At 43.2% G+C, this 17138-nt stretch overlaps 1 protein-coding gene across 4 annotated transcripts in view; it reads left to right on the forward strand.

The window, feature by feature from the left end:
- Nucleotides 1–1317: 1317 nt before the first annotated feature.
- GPATCH2L (G-patch domain containing 2 like) overlaps nt 1318–17138 on the forward strand; it is a 33609-nt gene continuing 17788 nt past the window's right edge. For 2 of the 4 annotated variants that reach the window (XM_086614134.1, XM_086614137.1), the window contains exons 1-7: nt 1318–1347; nt 2273–2943; nt 9172–9236; nt 12590–12766; nt 13129–13208; nt 15278–15345; nt 16151–16190. In XM_086614134.1, the coding sequence (XP_086470260.1) occupies nt 2285–2943; nt 9172–9236; nt 12590–12766; nt 13129–13208; nt 15278–15345; nt 16151–16190 (1089 nt within the window). In that variant the 5' untranslated portion in view covers nt 1318–1347; nt 2273–2284. Of the gene's footprint in view, nt 1348–2022; nt 2160–2272; nt 2944–9171; nt 9237–12589; nt 12767–13128; nt 13209–15277; nt 15346–16150; nt 16191–16242; nt 16298–17138 lie in introns of those variants that run through there. The other 2 variants (XM_086614136.1, XM_086614135.1) reach the window with 2 other exon arrangements.

Raw genomic sequence — 17138 nt, forward strand, 5'->3', positions numbered from 1 at the left:
GTAACATCAATGAAGTCAGCTATTGGGAACAGGATAAAAATGATCTACCTAATGTCTGTTTTTCTTCTTTTAGTATTTCTTTTCCAATGAAATTTCTCAGAAAACTAAAAGGTAATGAAAATATTAATGTGACAGCTCAAACCAACATAAGGGACTAGTTAGAGAAACGGCATGCAGAGAGCTCAGTGAAGCGAAAGGACGACCATCCTGTAGGGGTGTAGGAATCAACGGCAAACTCAAGGATTCTCTTATTTTTGAAGTATCTTGACAAACTAGGGAGGGTGCCAGAGGACTGAGGAAAAGCAAGTGCCTTACTAGTCTTTTAGGGGAGGGAGCAGGGAGGAAGCAGTCATCTTGGCAATTATCACCCTTTCAGAGTAACTTCTGTTCCTGGTGACATGATGGAATAAACAGAGGTGGAAAAAAAATGTAAAAATACAAAGGACAAAAGATCTATGAGCAATAAGTAGCAGTGCAGATTTATAGAGAACAAATCATGTCAGACAAACCTGATTACTTTCTCTGACTCAATTCACAAAATTAGTGAAGAGAACACCATGAATGTAATATATCCGGACTTTGATACGGCTGCCTCGTAAAATATTACTTGAAAAATGAACCAAAATTAGCTTGAATCGAATGCAGCCACCTGGGTTGAAAAAAGACCCCCAAAACAGTATGAAAGATGAGAAATAAAAGGGAGCGCTCAGCAAAACTGGACAGTGGCAGGGTCACACCGGGCTTTACTCCGACGGTTGCTGGTGACGTGTTGATGATGGGGAAAAAAGTGCAGGGTTTAAGGAGAGGGGAATAACAGCGAGAGGTTTAATTTAGGAGATTCGAACTAATTTCCATCCCGATATACGCAATTAGCGTGCCAGCCGCCAAACGGAGCAGTTTGGATACCGAGTTTATTGGTTGCCTATTAAAAATAAATATACATATATATAAAATTATAATAACCAGGCAACTAAAGGGTAAGCATACGGCAAGCGCTGCCCTGTTAGCAGGTAAATGATCCGTAATGGCTTCAACAGCGGCACCAACCACAGCGCCCATCAACGGAGATCACGGCCCCGCGGCTCGGCCTGAGGGGCGGGTCTGGCGGCGGGAAAAGGCGGGAGGCGGCGGGGGCGGGGAGGGAGGAGGAGGTTGGCCCGGTCGTGAGGGCGCTGCGCCGCCGATCCGGCGGCGCAGCGCCCTCACGGCCGGGCCAACCTCCCGCCTCCCCCCCCGCCCCGTTCCCGCCGCCAGACCCGCCTCTCGGGCGGGGCGGGCGGGGAGGAAGTGGCCCGGGAAGGCCGGAAGCGCCGTTGACGAGGGGCGGGCGGAGCGGGGCGCTGGTCGGTGAGTGGGGTCGGGGTGAGGCCCGGCGGGTCCGTGAGGTGAGGGGTCCCGGCGGTGAGGGTAGGGTTTCCCGGTAAGGCCCGGGGGTTGTCTGGCAGAGCACCGGCTTCTCCTCAGAGGAAGGAGACGGTATGGCCGGATCCCTGAGGGCACTGGGGACTAAGGGAGGCGGCCTGCGGCAGCAGGTGCTTCACCGGGATGGGGTGCGGGTGTCTCTGAGCCCGGTGGGAAGTGGGGAGGTAAATCCCACGTCTGCAAGGCGCGGGTGGGGAAAGGGAGGTTGTGAGGTAAGGGATTTGGCCAGGGCTTTGGGATTGGCATGCTGGCAGCCGTGAGGTGGAAGCAGTGGGATTTTTTTTTGGCAGTAGGAGCTGGGGCTCGGTCTCACACACCCTGTTCTAAGGAGCACAGGGTCCTGCGTGCCTTGTTTTGCTGTTGAGGCGATGCTGGCTTGCAAGCTACCTGTTTTACCGTCTGTTTTTGCTCTCAGCTTTGCTGCTTGTCTACTTTTTGGAAGACTCGATCAGTTTGCTGAGCAGCCTAACCCTTCTCTGTGGCTTACTGACACCAGGTAGCGAACTAGTTGCAGACTCTCATATCCTTAAGATATGTAATAGAGCACGTTGCTTCAACGCGAAAGATGCAACCTTAAGGCCTTTTTCAGACACAGAGCACTTGACCCAACTGCTGCAGTAGTGAGATCTCTGCTACCATGATTAGAAGAGGGATTTAACCCTTGCAAAAGGAAGAAGTGAGCATTAGCCCAAGAAGCGGCAGTTGTCCTGCATTGGGTTCTCCCAGGCAACTCCAAAGTAAGTTCATGTTAATGGTGTTTTGTGTTACAAAGGCTCTAGCGTACTGTAGTCTAGTGACGTGTTGATAGCGGCATTTATGCCTGGTGCTAATTGTTTGTTGTCATTTTTAGTAGGTGTTGCCAATGGATGAACTGGTGCATGACTTGGCCTCAGCCTTAGAGCAGACTTCAGAACAAAACAAGCTGGATGAGCTATGGGAAGAGATGGCCCTAAGCCCACGGCAGCAGCGGCGTCAGCTTCGCAAGAGACGGGGTCGTAAACGACGCTCAGACTTCACGCATCAGGCAGAGCATGCCTGCTGCTACAGCGAGGCCTCAGAGTCAAGCTTGGACGAAGCTGTCAAGGATTGCCGTGAGGTGCTGACAGCCAATTTCAGTGACTCTGATGACATGGCAGTGGTCAAACGACACCCAGCTCTCAGTGCCACCCTGAGGAGCAAGCAACACTCGTGGCATGAGTCAGACTCCTTTACAGAGAATGCACCCTGTCGACCTCTCAGGCGCCGACGGAAAGTCAAACGTATGACATCAGAGGTGGCTGCCAGTCTCCAGCAAAAACTCAGGGTGTCAGAGTGGAACTGTGAGAGGGGCTGCAGGTTCAAGTCAGCCAAGAAACAGCGTCTTTCACGCTGGAAAGAAAATGCCCCTTGGACATCATCCAGTCATGGCCTTTGTGAATCAGGAGAGAACAGGCCCTTCCTCAGCAAAGGGGGAAGGAAGGAGCGGATGGAGTGTGAAGCTGATGAACAGAAACAGGGCTCAGATGAAAACATGTCGGAATGGTGAGATCTTGGTTTCATCCCTGTGCTAGTCAGATGGCTGCTTTGCTTGCAGCTGCTTGTAAATTCTGTGCCTTGCTTTTAGAAATTCCTATCAAAGTTATTGCTACTCTCTTTTCAAAGAAGAAAATATCTCAGCTACTTCTAAACTGTAGATTTTTTTGAAATCTTTCCTTCCAATGCTGTACCGTTCACCCAAAACACTTCCTTGAAAAGTTGGCAAGCTGCTATGTTTCTGGCTCCTGTTCCACAAGGAGCTCTCTGAAATGTCTGCGGCCCTGCAGCTACAAAGTGGCATGCTTGTGGCCTGAGGTTTGGAGAGTAAATCCGCTGTTGGCACTTGTGTTGTGTGATTGATATGAACTGATCTCAGTTTCTTGGTTTCAGAATTTACCATAAGTAGTAACAGAGAACAGATCAGCTCTCCCATTATAACCGCTCGCCCTCTGTGCAGGTATTGTGTGAACCTCAGTCAAAACATCTTGTTTGCAGTTCTGCATCCATGCCCTGGATCTGGAATAAGGTCCTGAAGGGCCAGCTATGGGGAAAATGTAGCAAGACGATAAAGAAGTTGGGGGAAACAAAATTAATACAGGATAAGCCTGTGCTAAGAGTGGAGTCTGGCTTGTCTTCGTGTCCAGTTTTGGAGAACTTTGATGAATTCGTGGCAGAATCTCATAGATGAAAGTGAGAAGTATATACGTCATGGTCTGAATTTGTTTGTGTGTCACTCTTGGCAAGTTTTCCCCTTGAGTGTGGCTTTTATTCTCTTTGCAGAAGGTTTGGGGTTATAAAACTCTTCTGTATGAAGAGATTTTTCAGGTTAGAAAAGAAACAACTGCTGAGAATCAAATGGAGGAGATTTCTTAATGAATGACATACAGAAAGTGAATACGGTTGGTTGTTTGCTCATTATCATTGCATAAGAAGCAGGAGACATTGAGGAAGCATTTAAAACAAAAAAAAATACTATTTTTCATAAAATGCAAGGCTTGAAACTCTGCTATGGGACGTTTTGGAGGTCAAAAATTTAAATGTGTCCAAAAGGGGGATGTGGAGCATAGATTTATCAGGGGCTGTTAAGCATTACAGCCCAGATGGAAGATCCGGCTCAGGAAGTCTTTAAACTGCTGACTGCTAGAAGCTGGAGGAATATACAGAGGAAACAGTCGATCCGTATTTGTCATGTTCTCACATTCTTTCCTCAGGCATCTGCTCTAATAGGCCCAATCAGACAGAGGACAGTGAATTTGGAAAGTATAATTGTTCTTATGTTAAGGTTCATTTAAGTCTTCTTGCTGTCTAGCTCCTGCAGTTCGTCCGAGTAGACAGGTGGCACTTGATTACGGAGGGCTTTGTGAATAATAGCTGGAAGTGCAAACTTCTCAATGGTATTTTTTGGGAAACTGCAAAAAGCATAGGTTGTAATATGTCCTCATTGTCCTAATCCAGGGGACCACTATTGCATTTTCACTTAAACAGTGTGGTTTGTATGTAACCATTACAGGGTAGAAGTAGCAAAAAAGTGATAATTTTTTCCCTTAAAAAGCGATTATTGTTTTACTTTAAAGAGGGGGTGCAAAGTGGGCCTTTTCAAGAGACTAGTGGATGCCTTTTTGCTGCTGTTTTTTAAAAGCACCTTCATCTTTTCAGAGCTATTTGCTGGTCCAGGAGAAGGAGTGTGCTGAGTAGCCCCTGAATGTTGCATGTCAGTGGTGATGGACTGAGAGGTACCCTTACTTGATCTGTCAGTGATGGACAGTGTTCCTTGAGGTTTTTATTCCACTAGTCAGAGTCTGTTCCATCATGTCAAACTTGAACTTAAACCAGCAGGCTTTCATCCAGCCTTTATTTGTGCCAGCCTTTGCAAGAGTAAATAAACAGCTTCGTCTGCACTGTTACTTGAGGACCACGCTGGGAGATCACTTTGTTCTGTCTCGCTTGTCCCTTGCTCTCAAACTAATTATTGTGCAAGTGTCTGCGTCAAATGACATTTACCATCTGCTGCCAAATCCTTGGGATTCTCTTTGGAAAGCCAGGGGCTGGAATATTTGACCTCACCAACACCACATGTGTGATCTGTGCTATGACTCACTAGGGAGGGTCGAAGTTGGAGAGAGAAATACATGCAACCCTCTTCACTGCAGAATATCCCTCATGGCAGTTAAGGATCATGCTCTGGTCTCTGCTATTGTAAATACAGCACTTTGCTGCCAGCAGCAGAGTGAAACTGGCTGTGCTTACCTCGCTCTCCTCTAGCTGTTTTTTTTCTGGTACCGTAAGAGAAGTACTTTGCACAGATGTGTAACAAGGGCATATCCTGAGGAAGGAAGAAGAAAATTGGATGCCTAGGAGAGCGAACAGTGTGGTTGTCATCATGAACTGATGGGAGGGAAGGTGACTGATCCAGCTCGTGGGACTTGGAAACAGTCTATGGTGATCTGGTGGTTTACGAAACACTTTGATACTGAATTGGTTCCACTACTGTTTACTCATCTAGCAATGGAGAGTGTCACAAAACTAAGTATTTTTAGGCAAACTAACTTGTATATTCAGAACTGATTTTTTTACCTTCTTTTTCCTCCCCTTACTCACACTTGCTTTTTGTTGTTACATAGGAATAAATCTCTGTAAATGCTAAAATATCTAGCATTTTCTTTGCTTTCTAGAAGACTCCTTGTCTTAAGTCAGATCAAAACCCTACTGTATTCAGTAGGTGAACTCCCATTCACTGAGAAAGCTTTGGATATGGATCCTTAATGAGGAGGTAGTTTTTATAGTTTGTGTGTGGGACTCCAGCCAGTCTTTCCCTGGAGGAAGATGTATTGTGATTCAAAGTGTGTGTGAAATGAAATCTTTTAAATTGTTTGCCCAACATGGCAAGAGATAACACAAATTGAGAGAAGGAAGTAGGGGCAGGAACATGATGAGGAAACGATGGTTCTAAATTGGATAATGACATAACTCAAAGCCTGATATATAAATGATTGTGGAAACAACAGAGGAAGCAAGTGGTCTTTGTTTAAGTAGCCAGTTGTATATTTGTACAAAGGTGACAATTAACTGCTCAGAGTGTTAGAAGTAGCGTGCCCTTCTATCCTTTAATGCATTGAGATTCCCTGCAGCCATAATAAAGCAAAGGCAAATTATATATTGAGTTCTGAAGTTCTTTCTCGTGCTGGTGTAAGCTGAGTACTCCCAGAATGGCCTGGGTTTGGCTTGAGGGCAGAACAAACCATAGTACAAGAGCTGTCTATGAAATCACTTTGAATGATGTGCTTACTAGTGAGTGCAGTTTGTCTAATCCACTCTCAAGTGCTGTAACTCTTAACGTGGCTTTTTCAAACTGGAGATTGTGCTGACCCACCAGTGCTGTGTGACTTCACTGGCTTGATGCTGACGTATTTGTTGTGGTTTAACCCAGGTAGGCAGCTAAGACCCACACGGCTGCCCACTTGCTCCCTCGCAGCGGGGTGAGGGAGAGAATCGGAAGAGTAAAAGTGAGAAAACTCGTGGGTTGAGATAAAGTTGGGTTAATAGGTAAAGCAAAAGCTGTGTGTGCTAGCAATGCAAAATAAGGAATTTACTCACTACTTCCCATCGGCAGGCAGGTGTTTAGCTCTTTCCAGGAAAGCAGGGCTCCATCATGCCTAACAGTTACTTGGGAAGACAGGCCGTAACTCCAAACGTTTCCCCGTCCTCCTTCTTTCCTCCAGCTTTTATTGCTGACCATGATGTCCTATGGTGTGGGATATCCTTCTGGTCAGTTGGGGTCAGCTGTCCTGGCTGTATCCCCTCCCAGCTGCTTGTGCACCCCTGGCGTACTCACTAGCAGGGCAGTGCGAGAAACAGAGATGGCCTTGGCACAGTTCAGCAATAACTGAAACATCCCTGTATTATCAACACTGTTTTGGTCACAAATCCAAAACACAGCACCATAGAGCTATTATGAGTAAAGTTTAACTCTATCTCAGGAAAACCAGTACAGTATTGTGGCCTGGGAGTGTAGCCAATGCTCATCCTGAGTGCGCAGTACAGTTGCTTTGCCCTTTGCAAGGCAGCCGTTTCGAGGAGAGCCCGCAGTGGTAGTCAAGGGCCTGGCTAAGCTGATGAATTGGAGGCCAGTCTCTCTGTAGAGAAAAAATTCCTCTCTCTTGGAAGGCAAGTGACAAAGACAGAGTGTTCAGCTTCCCCTCCTTCTCCAGCCCAGCCTGACCTTCTGCAGCCCCTCGGTGCCTCTTGTTTTCTTATTTTTATAGAAAATCAATATCCCTCCTGACACAAACAATAGCTCAGGCAAAAGAATAAATGGGGGAAACCTGAGATCTCTGTCCATCACCTCTCACTTTAAATCCCCCAAACTATTTAATTATAAGCATGCTTTGCTCCAGGTGTTTGTGACAGTGAAATTGCTAAATGAGGACCATTTTAACCAAAGATTGGGTGATCAATAACACTCTATAGCAGTTGCTTGTCGGATCAATAGCATTCATTATTTCATGGTTAAGGTAAGTAGCCTCCTTTGCAAGTGGAGGTCATTAATCAGTGCTTACTGGACCTGCAGAAAGGCTTGTGTAGGAGTCTCGTTTGTGTTCAGCCCTGAAGTGTAAAATGGGTAGTAAAGAGGGTGAGATCTGTGAAAGTTCATTCCAGTAAAGTACTGACAGTAACATGTATTTATAAGGAACTAAAGAGCTATCAGTACAACACGATGCTTAAAAAGTACTGTTAATATGACCTGGAATCTTGACTTAATGCTTTTTCCTTTCTCAGGCACCTTTCCTCTGAGGATGCTAAAACCCTTATGAAGCAGTCACTCAATCCTTGCATCTGCTGCTTGTGAGGACTATTAATCCAGGCTTTCAAAAGGGAAAGCAGACACGCTAAGAGATTTGCCCAGGGTCATACAGTGAGTTGGTAGGAGAGCTAGGAATGAAACGAATGACTCATGGTTCTCAGTCCTTGGCCTTAATTGCTATGGTGTATATGTGGGAGGGTGAATGGATGGCCAAACTTTGTAATGGATTGATTTGGAATTTGATATTAACTTACATACTGAAATGTGGGAATGATGTACAGACTGTTCATCCTTTAAGTTTAAATGGCCTTTATACAATGATGAAGATGCAGAGTTTGTAGGTATCCAGCATGGTGAGTTGATGTGGCTACACTTTAGAGTGCCTTTTCTAAGAGCAGTAATATGCTCACAAAATGGGGTTTTATTATATGCCTGAAATTCTTTGGGGTGACACATCTTGTGACCCCTTATCCTTCAGCCTTTCATGATAGTGGTGTCTAGTATGTTTCAATTTCCCTGGAAAAGAGGGACCCAGAGATGCTTTCTAGTAGCACGCCCTGATTAGAGATTGATTCTAGTGCTGAGTTATACCCTAACCCTAAGGCCTTAGTGCTCAGGGGGTGGGCAGTAAGTAGTTTCTGCTCGTTCTGGTATCTCTCAGATAAATCAGAGGAAGTATTGCCTGAAATGTCCAAGGATTGATATCAGCATTAAAGCCATCAGATGCTTGGGACTGACCTGGACATGTACTTCTGCTACAAATATTCATCCAGCTTTACAGTCAATTAGCAACTTTCTACACATTAATTGCTAGTTTAATTCTTTGGTTCAAGAATTAAGTCTCCTGTAACTGCTTCAGCAAATGCAAAGCGTGCTGTAACAAGGTTGCATTCGGCAGCAGCAAGTCATGCTGTGCTAAGGTATTTACCTGAAGAGTTGTGAAGCTACACAATTTTCCTTCCAAATAAAATAAAAGTTGCTGTAGATTGAAGAGGGGTTTATGTACCTGTAAAATGTGTTTGAGAAAAACAATCTGGAGTAGAAAACTTCAGAGGGTTTTCAGTAGCTGTTAAGTGACCCAAGGACAGAGTTTTTAACTGCACTTAATTTCTTCGTGAGTATTCCAGACAATGTCACAGTTAGGTTATTAACACAAGTACTCGAGGCAAGTGCCATTGTAATAATTACCTTTTGATATCTTAAAACTAGACTGGATACAGAATTGTACTCTTTTTTAACTGATGCAGCATTGCTAGGTTTTAACACAAAGCAATTATGTCCCATGCTAGAGCCAGCCATGTGTCTGAAATGCAATTTCTATGAGATATGTAAAGCATTTTGGGCTCAGAGAAGCTAGTAAAATGTAATGAAGTGGTTTTTGTTTTGCATCTGCAGCAATGGTAACAATGGGATTTTTTTTGGTTTTGTTCCAGTGAAACCAGCAGCGTATGCAGCAGCAGTGATACTGGCCTGTTTACCAATGATGAGGGCCGCCAAGGTAACAATTGTCCTGTGATTTTCCTTACGTGTTGCAGGGGAATTTCTCTTACTTTCTTTACAAATACAAAGGAAGATCTATGTTTGAAGAGGGACAGAGAGGGAAGCGTGGGAGAAACGCCAATGGCTGGGAGAGGCTAGAAGTTAAGAAATGAGCTGAGTGCTACAAGGTGTGGTTTTGATAAGAGTACACTCTTCCTGCTGAAATACTTCGTATATCAGATCCATAACATTTGAAATGTAAGAAGCTATTATTGTGGAAAGGCATAGAAATACAAAAGGTGTTTTAGAGCTCTCCATAATGAAAGAGTAGAGCTTATGATTTGTTTCTATAGGTGTTTAGTAGTTGTCTACACACCACTAGTGCCTGAATCTGTTAGTTGTTTTCTCTATGGGCAGGAAGAGACAATGTGAAAAAGAAATCAGTTAGTACTGGCAAGTCACCTAATGGACTCTGCTAAGAAGGCAACTTTAATATGTGATAGGTTTCTTTTATTTCTTTAAATACACTTTCCTCCCTTGCTCTTGTGTGCATTAGTTGAGCCTAGTATTTTCAATGTTTGTGGTAGAAATGATTTCCTAGGAGGTTTGGGTGTGGAGTGTGATCTGGTTTTATCAGTGACAGCGCAGTGTCCAGTTTATGGGGGATATGGCAGAAGTAAGTGTGAAAGAGGTTGTAGTAGGCACATACATGCTCAGAACTGTTATATTTGGAGCACATGGAGTGTGACCCTAGGGACCTGTAATTCTGTGCAGCTTCTGCTGGTGTGCCCTCTGATTCTGTCACATTTCACAACCTAAGATTTGGGTGAGATCTCTTCTGGGAATATATGAGTGCTAAAGGAAGTAGTATCAGTAACTCAGTGGGAAATGCTGCTTCCACTAGCTTGTTACTGACCCACGTATCTGTGTGTGAGGCAACACGATGATAGCAAATATGCTTACGTGTTTTCTGATGGTATGTTAAGCTGTAAAGCCAATCAGTTGTGGTCTCAGGTGGCTATAATACTTTCCCTAAGAGGAGGGATATCAAATTTAACACCTTTGACCTTTGCTGAAAAATAACTGTTTCCAGCGTCCCGTTCTTCAAGAGCAATAGAAAAGTCAAGTCTTTTGTCCTCTCTTTTTAGTGATGACTGTTCTGGGGGATCTGAAATTAGTGAGCACTTGCATATCAGATGACGAAGCAGGATGGTGACTGAAGTGTTGAATTTTTACTTCATCACCGGAGGCAAGATGGATGTAGACTTGTCTACTTACTTGCCCTGGTTTTATACCCTGTTTTAGATGTTAGCTTTTGGCTGCTACTAGAAGTAGGATACCCAGTATATAGGAGCATGTAGAATATACTATTTAAATAAATTAATAAAATCTAATTACAGCCTTCCCTTTCTAGGTACTAGAAGAGATTTGGTGTCCCAATCATCAGACCTCTGTCTGATCAAACAGTTTATACTGTAACAGCTTTCTGGCCAAGATGTATTAGCTTACAGTTATGTTGAAAAGGGTTAAAAAATGTTGTTGCGCTTTCAGGTTAAATAAGAAACAACTCCCTTTCCTTTTTTTAGACAATTTCAAGGCATAAAGTAAATAATAACAGCTTTCCACTTCAGTGAGATGGAGAAAGCAAAAAACTTTTTATTTTTTTCTGGTCACAGATCATCATCTTAGAAATAGTTTTCTAGTACAATTCCAAACTGAATAATGGGAAATTTAAGATAGCAGTGTACTGAAATTGAATGTAGGTTTTCCCCTCTCTTCTTTTGAGGTTATGTCATGTAATATTTGTGCTGTTGCTAATTAAATAGTTTGTCTTTTCAGTTCCAGCTACCACTGCGCTTCTGTGAACAGACTGGTCCTAGATTATAATTTGTTTTTAAGGGTTTTTTCATTAGATGCATTGGGATCTCTCATGGTGAAAGTTACTGTGGTAGTAGCATATGATCCTAATTATTAAAGTTTGTCTTGTGAAAGTAGTGATTTGAGATATGACAGTGCACTATGCTTATAGATCCAAAACTGTAGGGATATTTTTGCACAAATTATGATCACTTAGAAGAACTATCCAACATAGTTTTCATTTACTGTAAGGTGTGTAGGGATATTTATATCTTAAAGTATATTTGTCATAAGCATGCTGGGTCAACTGACGTATCACAGAAATAAAAAGCAATGTCCGAGCTTTGAGAAGAATTGTTCTGACAGTCCTATCTGTTGCTGATTGGAATTGGTTTTGGGAGTTACTTCTTCTGTTATGTGCAAAATTGCAACATTCTTACTAGGATAAGGTGTTTTTTTTGTATCTTTTTATGTATTCTTTTTTTTTCTTTTGTTTTGTTTGGCAAGATGTATGGGTAAGCATAATGGACTTGAGTCAGAGATAATGTAACTTGGTGAGGAAAGGAGAATAAGAGGAGATGCTTGAGTTCAGAATTAATGGTGGGCAAATGAGAGTTTTCCATAGGTCAGGTGTGTTAAGTTTTAAGGCAAGGTGAAGTACCTTGCAATTACACAGGACTGTTTGTTAGTTGGGCTACTGAAAAGTTAAATGTGTCCGGGTCTTTGTCCTCTTCCTGCTTTTTTCTTACGCTACTCACATCTTACTCGGGATTTCTGGCCAGGCAGATTTACCACGAACGGTGTCTGATGACATTCAGTTTTAGACTGCAACTGCATTAATTACAGTGACCCTGCTTTATGAAGGCTTTGGTCATGACTTCTGCTGCTTCTGCTCTAGTTTTGCTGAGGGTTTGTAGCTCTGACAGATTCTAAGAAATTTTGATTGATGCAGACTCACAGCATGGCTAGTACTTGCGCTCAGAGTGACCATTGCTAGTTGTGTGTTTTCCTTTTAGCTGCTGTCTTAGGAGACTAGGGATCCTTCTCATCAGTGAGTATGCTCCTTTTGCTTACTCTGTGAGCCTGGTGGTTTCCTGTAGTGAAGTCTCTCCTGTGGCAGCCTATAACGTGTGGCAAATTACTGGCCTCTACCTCTGTCACAGTAGTTACTTCAGAGAAAGAGTTGTGCATAAGACATCACACAACATCGAACTAAGGTTGATGAGATGCAGTCGCAACAGAGTGCTAAAGCTGCCCTAGGCAGATCTATAAAGAGGGCTTTGTTCTATCGGGAAATTCTGTAGACTGATGAGTTGGATAGTTTAAAGCATTTACTGAGGCCCCATAGTTACTGCAGATCATAGAAACAGAATACAAATATAAGGCTCTTCAGGAAGGAATTCCTAATGAGACTTCAGCTGTTTCACATCCAGAAATGCCTATCTGTAGTATTTTGTGGGACTGTCACAGGGCACATTGATGTTACTTGTGGCTAATTCCATCCTATTTCTTTAGGAGATGATGAGCAAAGTGATTGGTTTTATGAAGGAGAATGTGTTTCAGGCTTCACTGTCCCTAACCTTCTTCCCAAGTGGGGAGCTGACCACCGATCTGAAGTGGAGCGGATTGACTCAGGCCTGGACAAGCTCTCAGATTCTACATTCCTCTTGCCCTCGCGGCCAGCTCAAAGAGGTGAGGTCCCTAAGGAATGCCACGTGTTTGAGAACTTTTTATGTGATGGCAAGAGTAGATTCTGTTCATAGCTACTGCAATTTAAACTGTATTAGTTATCTGGTTTTTTAACGATCAAATTAAAAATAGCTGCACTACTGGAGAGGATACTAAAATACCAGTTGCCCACATTCTTGAGTCTTCCTTTTTTAAATAAGGACTTTATATGATTTGTGAATAAATTGGCATATCTACCTCTTACAGATTGAGAAACGAGAGACAGAGGATCTGATTTGACAATGGAACTAACTATTTTTCTTGGTGGTTTTGTCAGGAAGAATCTTCTGTATTCATTGCTCAGTTTTTCTGGGTTTGGTTTTCAGGATTTCATGCTCGCTTGAATCGCCTTCCAGGAGCTGCTGCCCGTTGTCTCCGAAAAGGTCGGAGGAGGCTTGTTGGCAAGGTATTCCCTTTTGCAAGATAGTAATTTTGCATTTCCAATGCTGATCGGTCCTGAAGTACTATTCTAAGATAGCAAATGAATTGTTTTCTGCAGAAAGGCGCCCTGTATATTTTTTGTATTGTTTGATTTGTTTAACTGCTTTGACTATCAGAAGTTGATTGACTAAGTGGATTTTAAGGCAGGTTTGGAGTGGCAAAGACAGTTGATCAGTGCTAAAAGCAGTATGAAAGGAGGTGTGAAGATGAATGACAGGGAGCATAAATATCAAGAAGATTTAGACAGAATGTAGGGGAATACGATGATGGCATGAGACTTGTGCCTGCTCATAATCTGAGACTACAAGGGCAGAGAGGTGACTCGAAGGAAAGCCAAATTTTAGATGGAGATGCAGACTGATATGAATGGCAGCAAAGGAAGATGGCTTAAGCAGTTGCATTTTTAGTAGGGAGACAGAATAATGAAAAGATATATGCAATAATGCAGACAAAGTTACCCAAAGCCATTGACTAGGTTTATTATATGTAGGGCAGACAACAAACAAAATATTAGTCTTGTTTCTGAAGGAATGAGCAATACTTTGCAGACACTTGTCTAAAAGAGGGAGGGATACACCTGGTTGGGTCTGGATCTTGGAGTGTTGAGTGCTGTTGTCTGTCATGAAAGATGTTTCTGAGAAGGATTGTGTTGGCTGTGTTTGGCTTTACTTTTATTGGCATGTGCTCTGTGCTTTGGAAAACATTGGCATGTATTCTGAGCTGACTGGCTTGAGAGAGTCTGTTAGCAAGGTGTGTTAGAGGGGCCTGGAGTCTAGAGGAGTGCGACTTCTTTCTGTTCAGTCATGCTTGAAAGATCGTTGTTTGGCCAGTCTTTCTTCCACTCACCTTGCTTAGCTGTAACCGGCGTTTAAAATATGAATCCTCAGCTGGCAAGAGACTGGCCTTGGGTAGGGTTCCTCAGGCCACCTGCAAGTGGCGGGGCCTGTCAGCAGCACCTCTAATGATCCAAATGAGAAGGATAATATTTACTTGTTTAATTCATCTTCATCACCTTAAAGGGATCTTTGTCATTTGCAGTGGAGGTCACTGCTCCCCCTTCCCCATCTCTCTCTAAATTGTAATCATAAATAATGAGTTTCATTCAGAGCTCCCCGCCAGCGAGCTGCTAATTATCAAAAGTACGGCTTGTAATTTACACAGTAATAAACCGTAAATTTAAACATTACGGCACTTAAAGTTAATAATTTTCCTGCTCTAACAAATAGCCCATCTTTCGCCCCTGCTGCTACAACTCCCCCCAAACTTTGAGTGTGTTTTGCCTATGTACCTGGCACAGACTGCAAAGAATCTTGCCTGTGAAAGCCATTTCCCCTCATCTTCACACCCTTACTGCAAAGTTTGTGTCTTTCTTGGAAGTAGTTGCTATGCAGATATGAGCAGCTGGTGCTTCAGGCTGTGTGTGTGTGTGTACATGCGCATCAAGCACCTGCACAGGGCAGTGTCTCACAGGGAGAAATGTGCTCCCAGAGCAAGTCCTTTCTCCTAGGATCTACCTTTTCTTTAGCTGCTAGAGGTCCTGCTGCTGAATTGCTGCTATCAGAAAGGGCAAAAGCTTCATGCATACTCCTTGTTTCATTCACCTGTGTTTGGTGAATCCCCATTGTTAGTGGGACAGTGTGATGTCCTGTCTCTCAGCCTGTTTCTGGCCCAGCTGACGGAGCCACCTGGAAATAAGCGCTTCACAGCCATTTCCCCTGTTCTTAACTGCATCCTTGTGCTGTATACTTTGTACTGGTCCAGTGCTTGATGTGCCCACATGCAAGCAACTTGTCACTAAAATAATAAAACCTAAGCCCCACAAATAAAACCGAACTATTTTCTGCCATTCTAATTACTTAAATCAGCTCAGCTGAAGTTCTAAAAGGAGAGGGTGAATATGTTTAGCTGAGAGTGGGCTGGGAAGGAAAGGATGTAAACGAGGGAAATAAGATTTGTTCTAACTGGCAGCAGCAAACTATTATGTCTGCTCACTGTGTGAGAATCTGCAACCTTTTACCTGTCTTTGTGTTTCAGGAGACCTCCATGAGCACTCTGGGCACCGAGAGGCTAGGTCATATTGTTAGTGATCCGCGCCAGAAAGAGTAAGGCCCTTAACAGCTGTTGTGTAGACCTTTGGGTGGGGAGGAAGAACTATAGAGTCCTCTTCCCTCCTGGGAATGAAAAGCTTGGTGGTAACTTAAGCATGCAGTGACCTGTGGAATAGGAGACAGTCCTCAACTGATGGCTTCTCTGTTTTCTCATTGGCAATTACTGACTACCCTTTTGTTTATAAGACTGCCCTGATGTGTGGACACTGCTCAAATGCCCTTTTAGTTACAGTCAACTTTTTCTTTCTCCCTCCCCTATAATGTGCCATTGCAATAACTGCAGATCTTCTGCACAGTATGAGAAGACTGAGCCCTATATGTTAATCATGTAAAAAGCTTCTGTGTAGAGTCACGCGGTGGGCACATACCCATACTGCAGAAATGATGCTGACAAGGCAGCTGTGAAATTGCTTTCTCTTTCTTTGGTGTTCTGTCTCCTTCCCCAATTAGTGTATTTAAATTGTAGTCAGCACCAGAAATAGTCATGGTGCCTATGCTTTGGCATCCCTCTAATGCTATTCTTGTTGAGCAGTGGATAGATAAGGGTGGCACCTCTTGACTGTAGTGCAGTGGGTCCAGCCTTCACCAGCTATTGGTATCCAGTTTTCTTCCTTGGATCTGAAATTTGTTGTTTTTAATTTGAGTCCTGCTGATGTTTAATCTTTCTCCTTCTCCCTCCATCTTTGTTCTTCCCTTCCCCTTCTATCCTTACCCCCAACTCTCTTTTTTTTTTTTCCCCTATGTTTGTTCCTGCCTTGGCATTGCTCACACCTGTCCTTCCGACTCTGCCTTCTTCCAGTTTTTGGTTGCCATCCATGGGGAAGAGAGATCGCAACCAGGTAAGCTGACTCTGCTCTACCCTTTTTATTTTCTTGGTTTCCTTCTCTCTAGAAAGAACAAAGTGCCAGCTTATGATTGCCCACACACTGTGGCCTGTGCACATGAGGTAAGGCAATCCTGTCCCTTCTCATTTTGGTAACTGATGTCTTCTGGGCTTTGAACACAACCCATGTCTCAGGCATTATATTGTCTATTTAAACTGCATAGTTCAGGAACTCCTTTTGTTTATCTCCATGTTTCAGGTTAGTGTAGGCCTTCCCCTCTGACAGTGAGTGAAGTGAAAATGCCTCTTGGCAGGCAGAGCTTTGGCCTCTCAAAATTCCATAAGAATTGGAAAGTTTTTCTCTTTTTAAATGCTTTGTTTTACCTTGTTTGGCTCAGGCTTCTACCTGATAGAGAAGGGAAAAAAATTGGTGAGCTGATGGTAGTTAAATTGCAGCCATAACAGGAAAACATATAAGAGGTGATAAGCAAGAGAAATAGGCAGTCTTGTATCTGAAACTCTTGTGTATGCACTTTTATATTCTCCAGTAAGTCTTTCATAGCTTCAGTGCTAGGAGGCTTTTTTACTTAAGGTATGAGATCTCAGGTGCTTGACAGCAGAAAGCAAAAAGGATCTTTGATTTGAGCAGTTGTGTTGTAACAGTGTTCCTAGCTGTGCACACTCCCTCTTGCTTTGCAAGTTGGTTTTTAGTTGGTGAGCAGTAGGATTGAAATCTGTTTTACCCTTCAGGTGACTAAAAGTACATATATGGCAAGAAATAATTTGCAGGCCTTTGTGCAATTGTGTATTTTCCGTTAATGTGAACATTTCACATACTGCTTTTATGTTGCTAAAGATAAGACTGATAACTGCATAAGCTTTAAAATGACAAAAATAAATTACTTTTGTTTTTCTTAAATGAACTTGAATCAGCTACAGAGAGTTACTTACTCGTGATTCTCCC

Source organism: Tauraco erythrolophus, chromosome 6 (assembly GCF_009769465.1).
Source record: "Tauraco erythrolophus isolate bTauEry1 chromosome 6, bTauEry1.pri, whole genome shotgun sequence".
In the NCBI taxonomy this organism is placed as follows: domain Eukaryota; kingdom Metazoa; phylum Chordata; class Aves; order Musophagiformes; family Musophagidae; genus Tauraco; species Tauraco erythrolophus.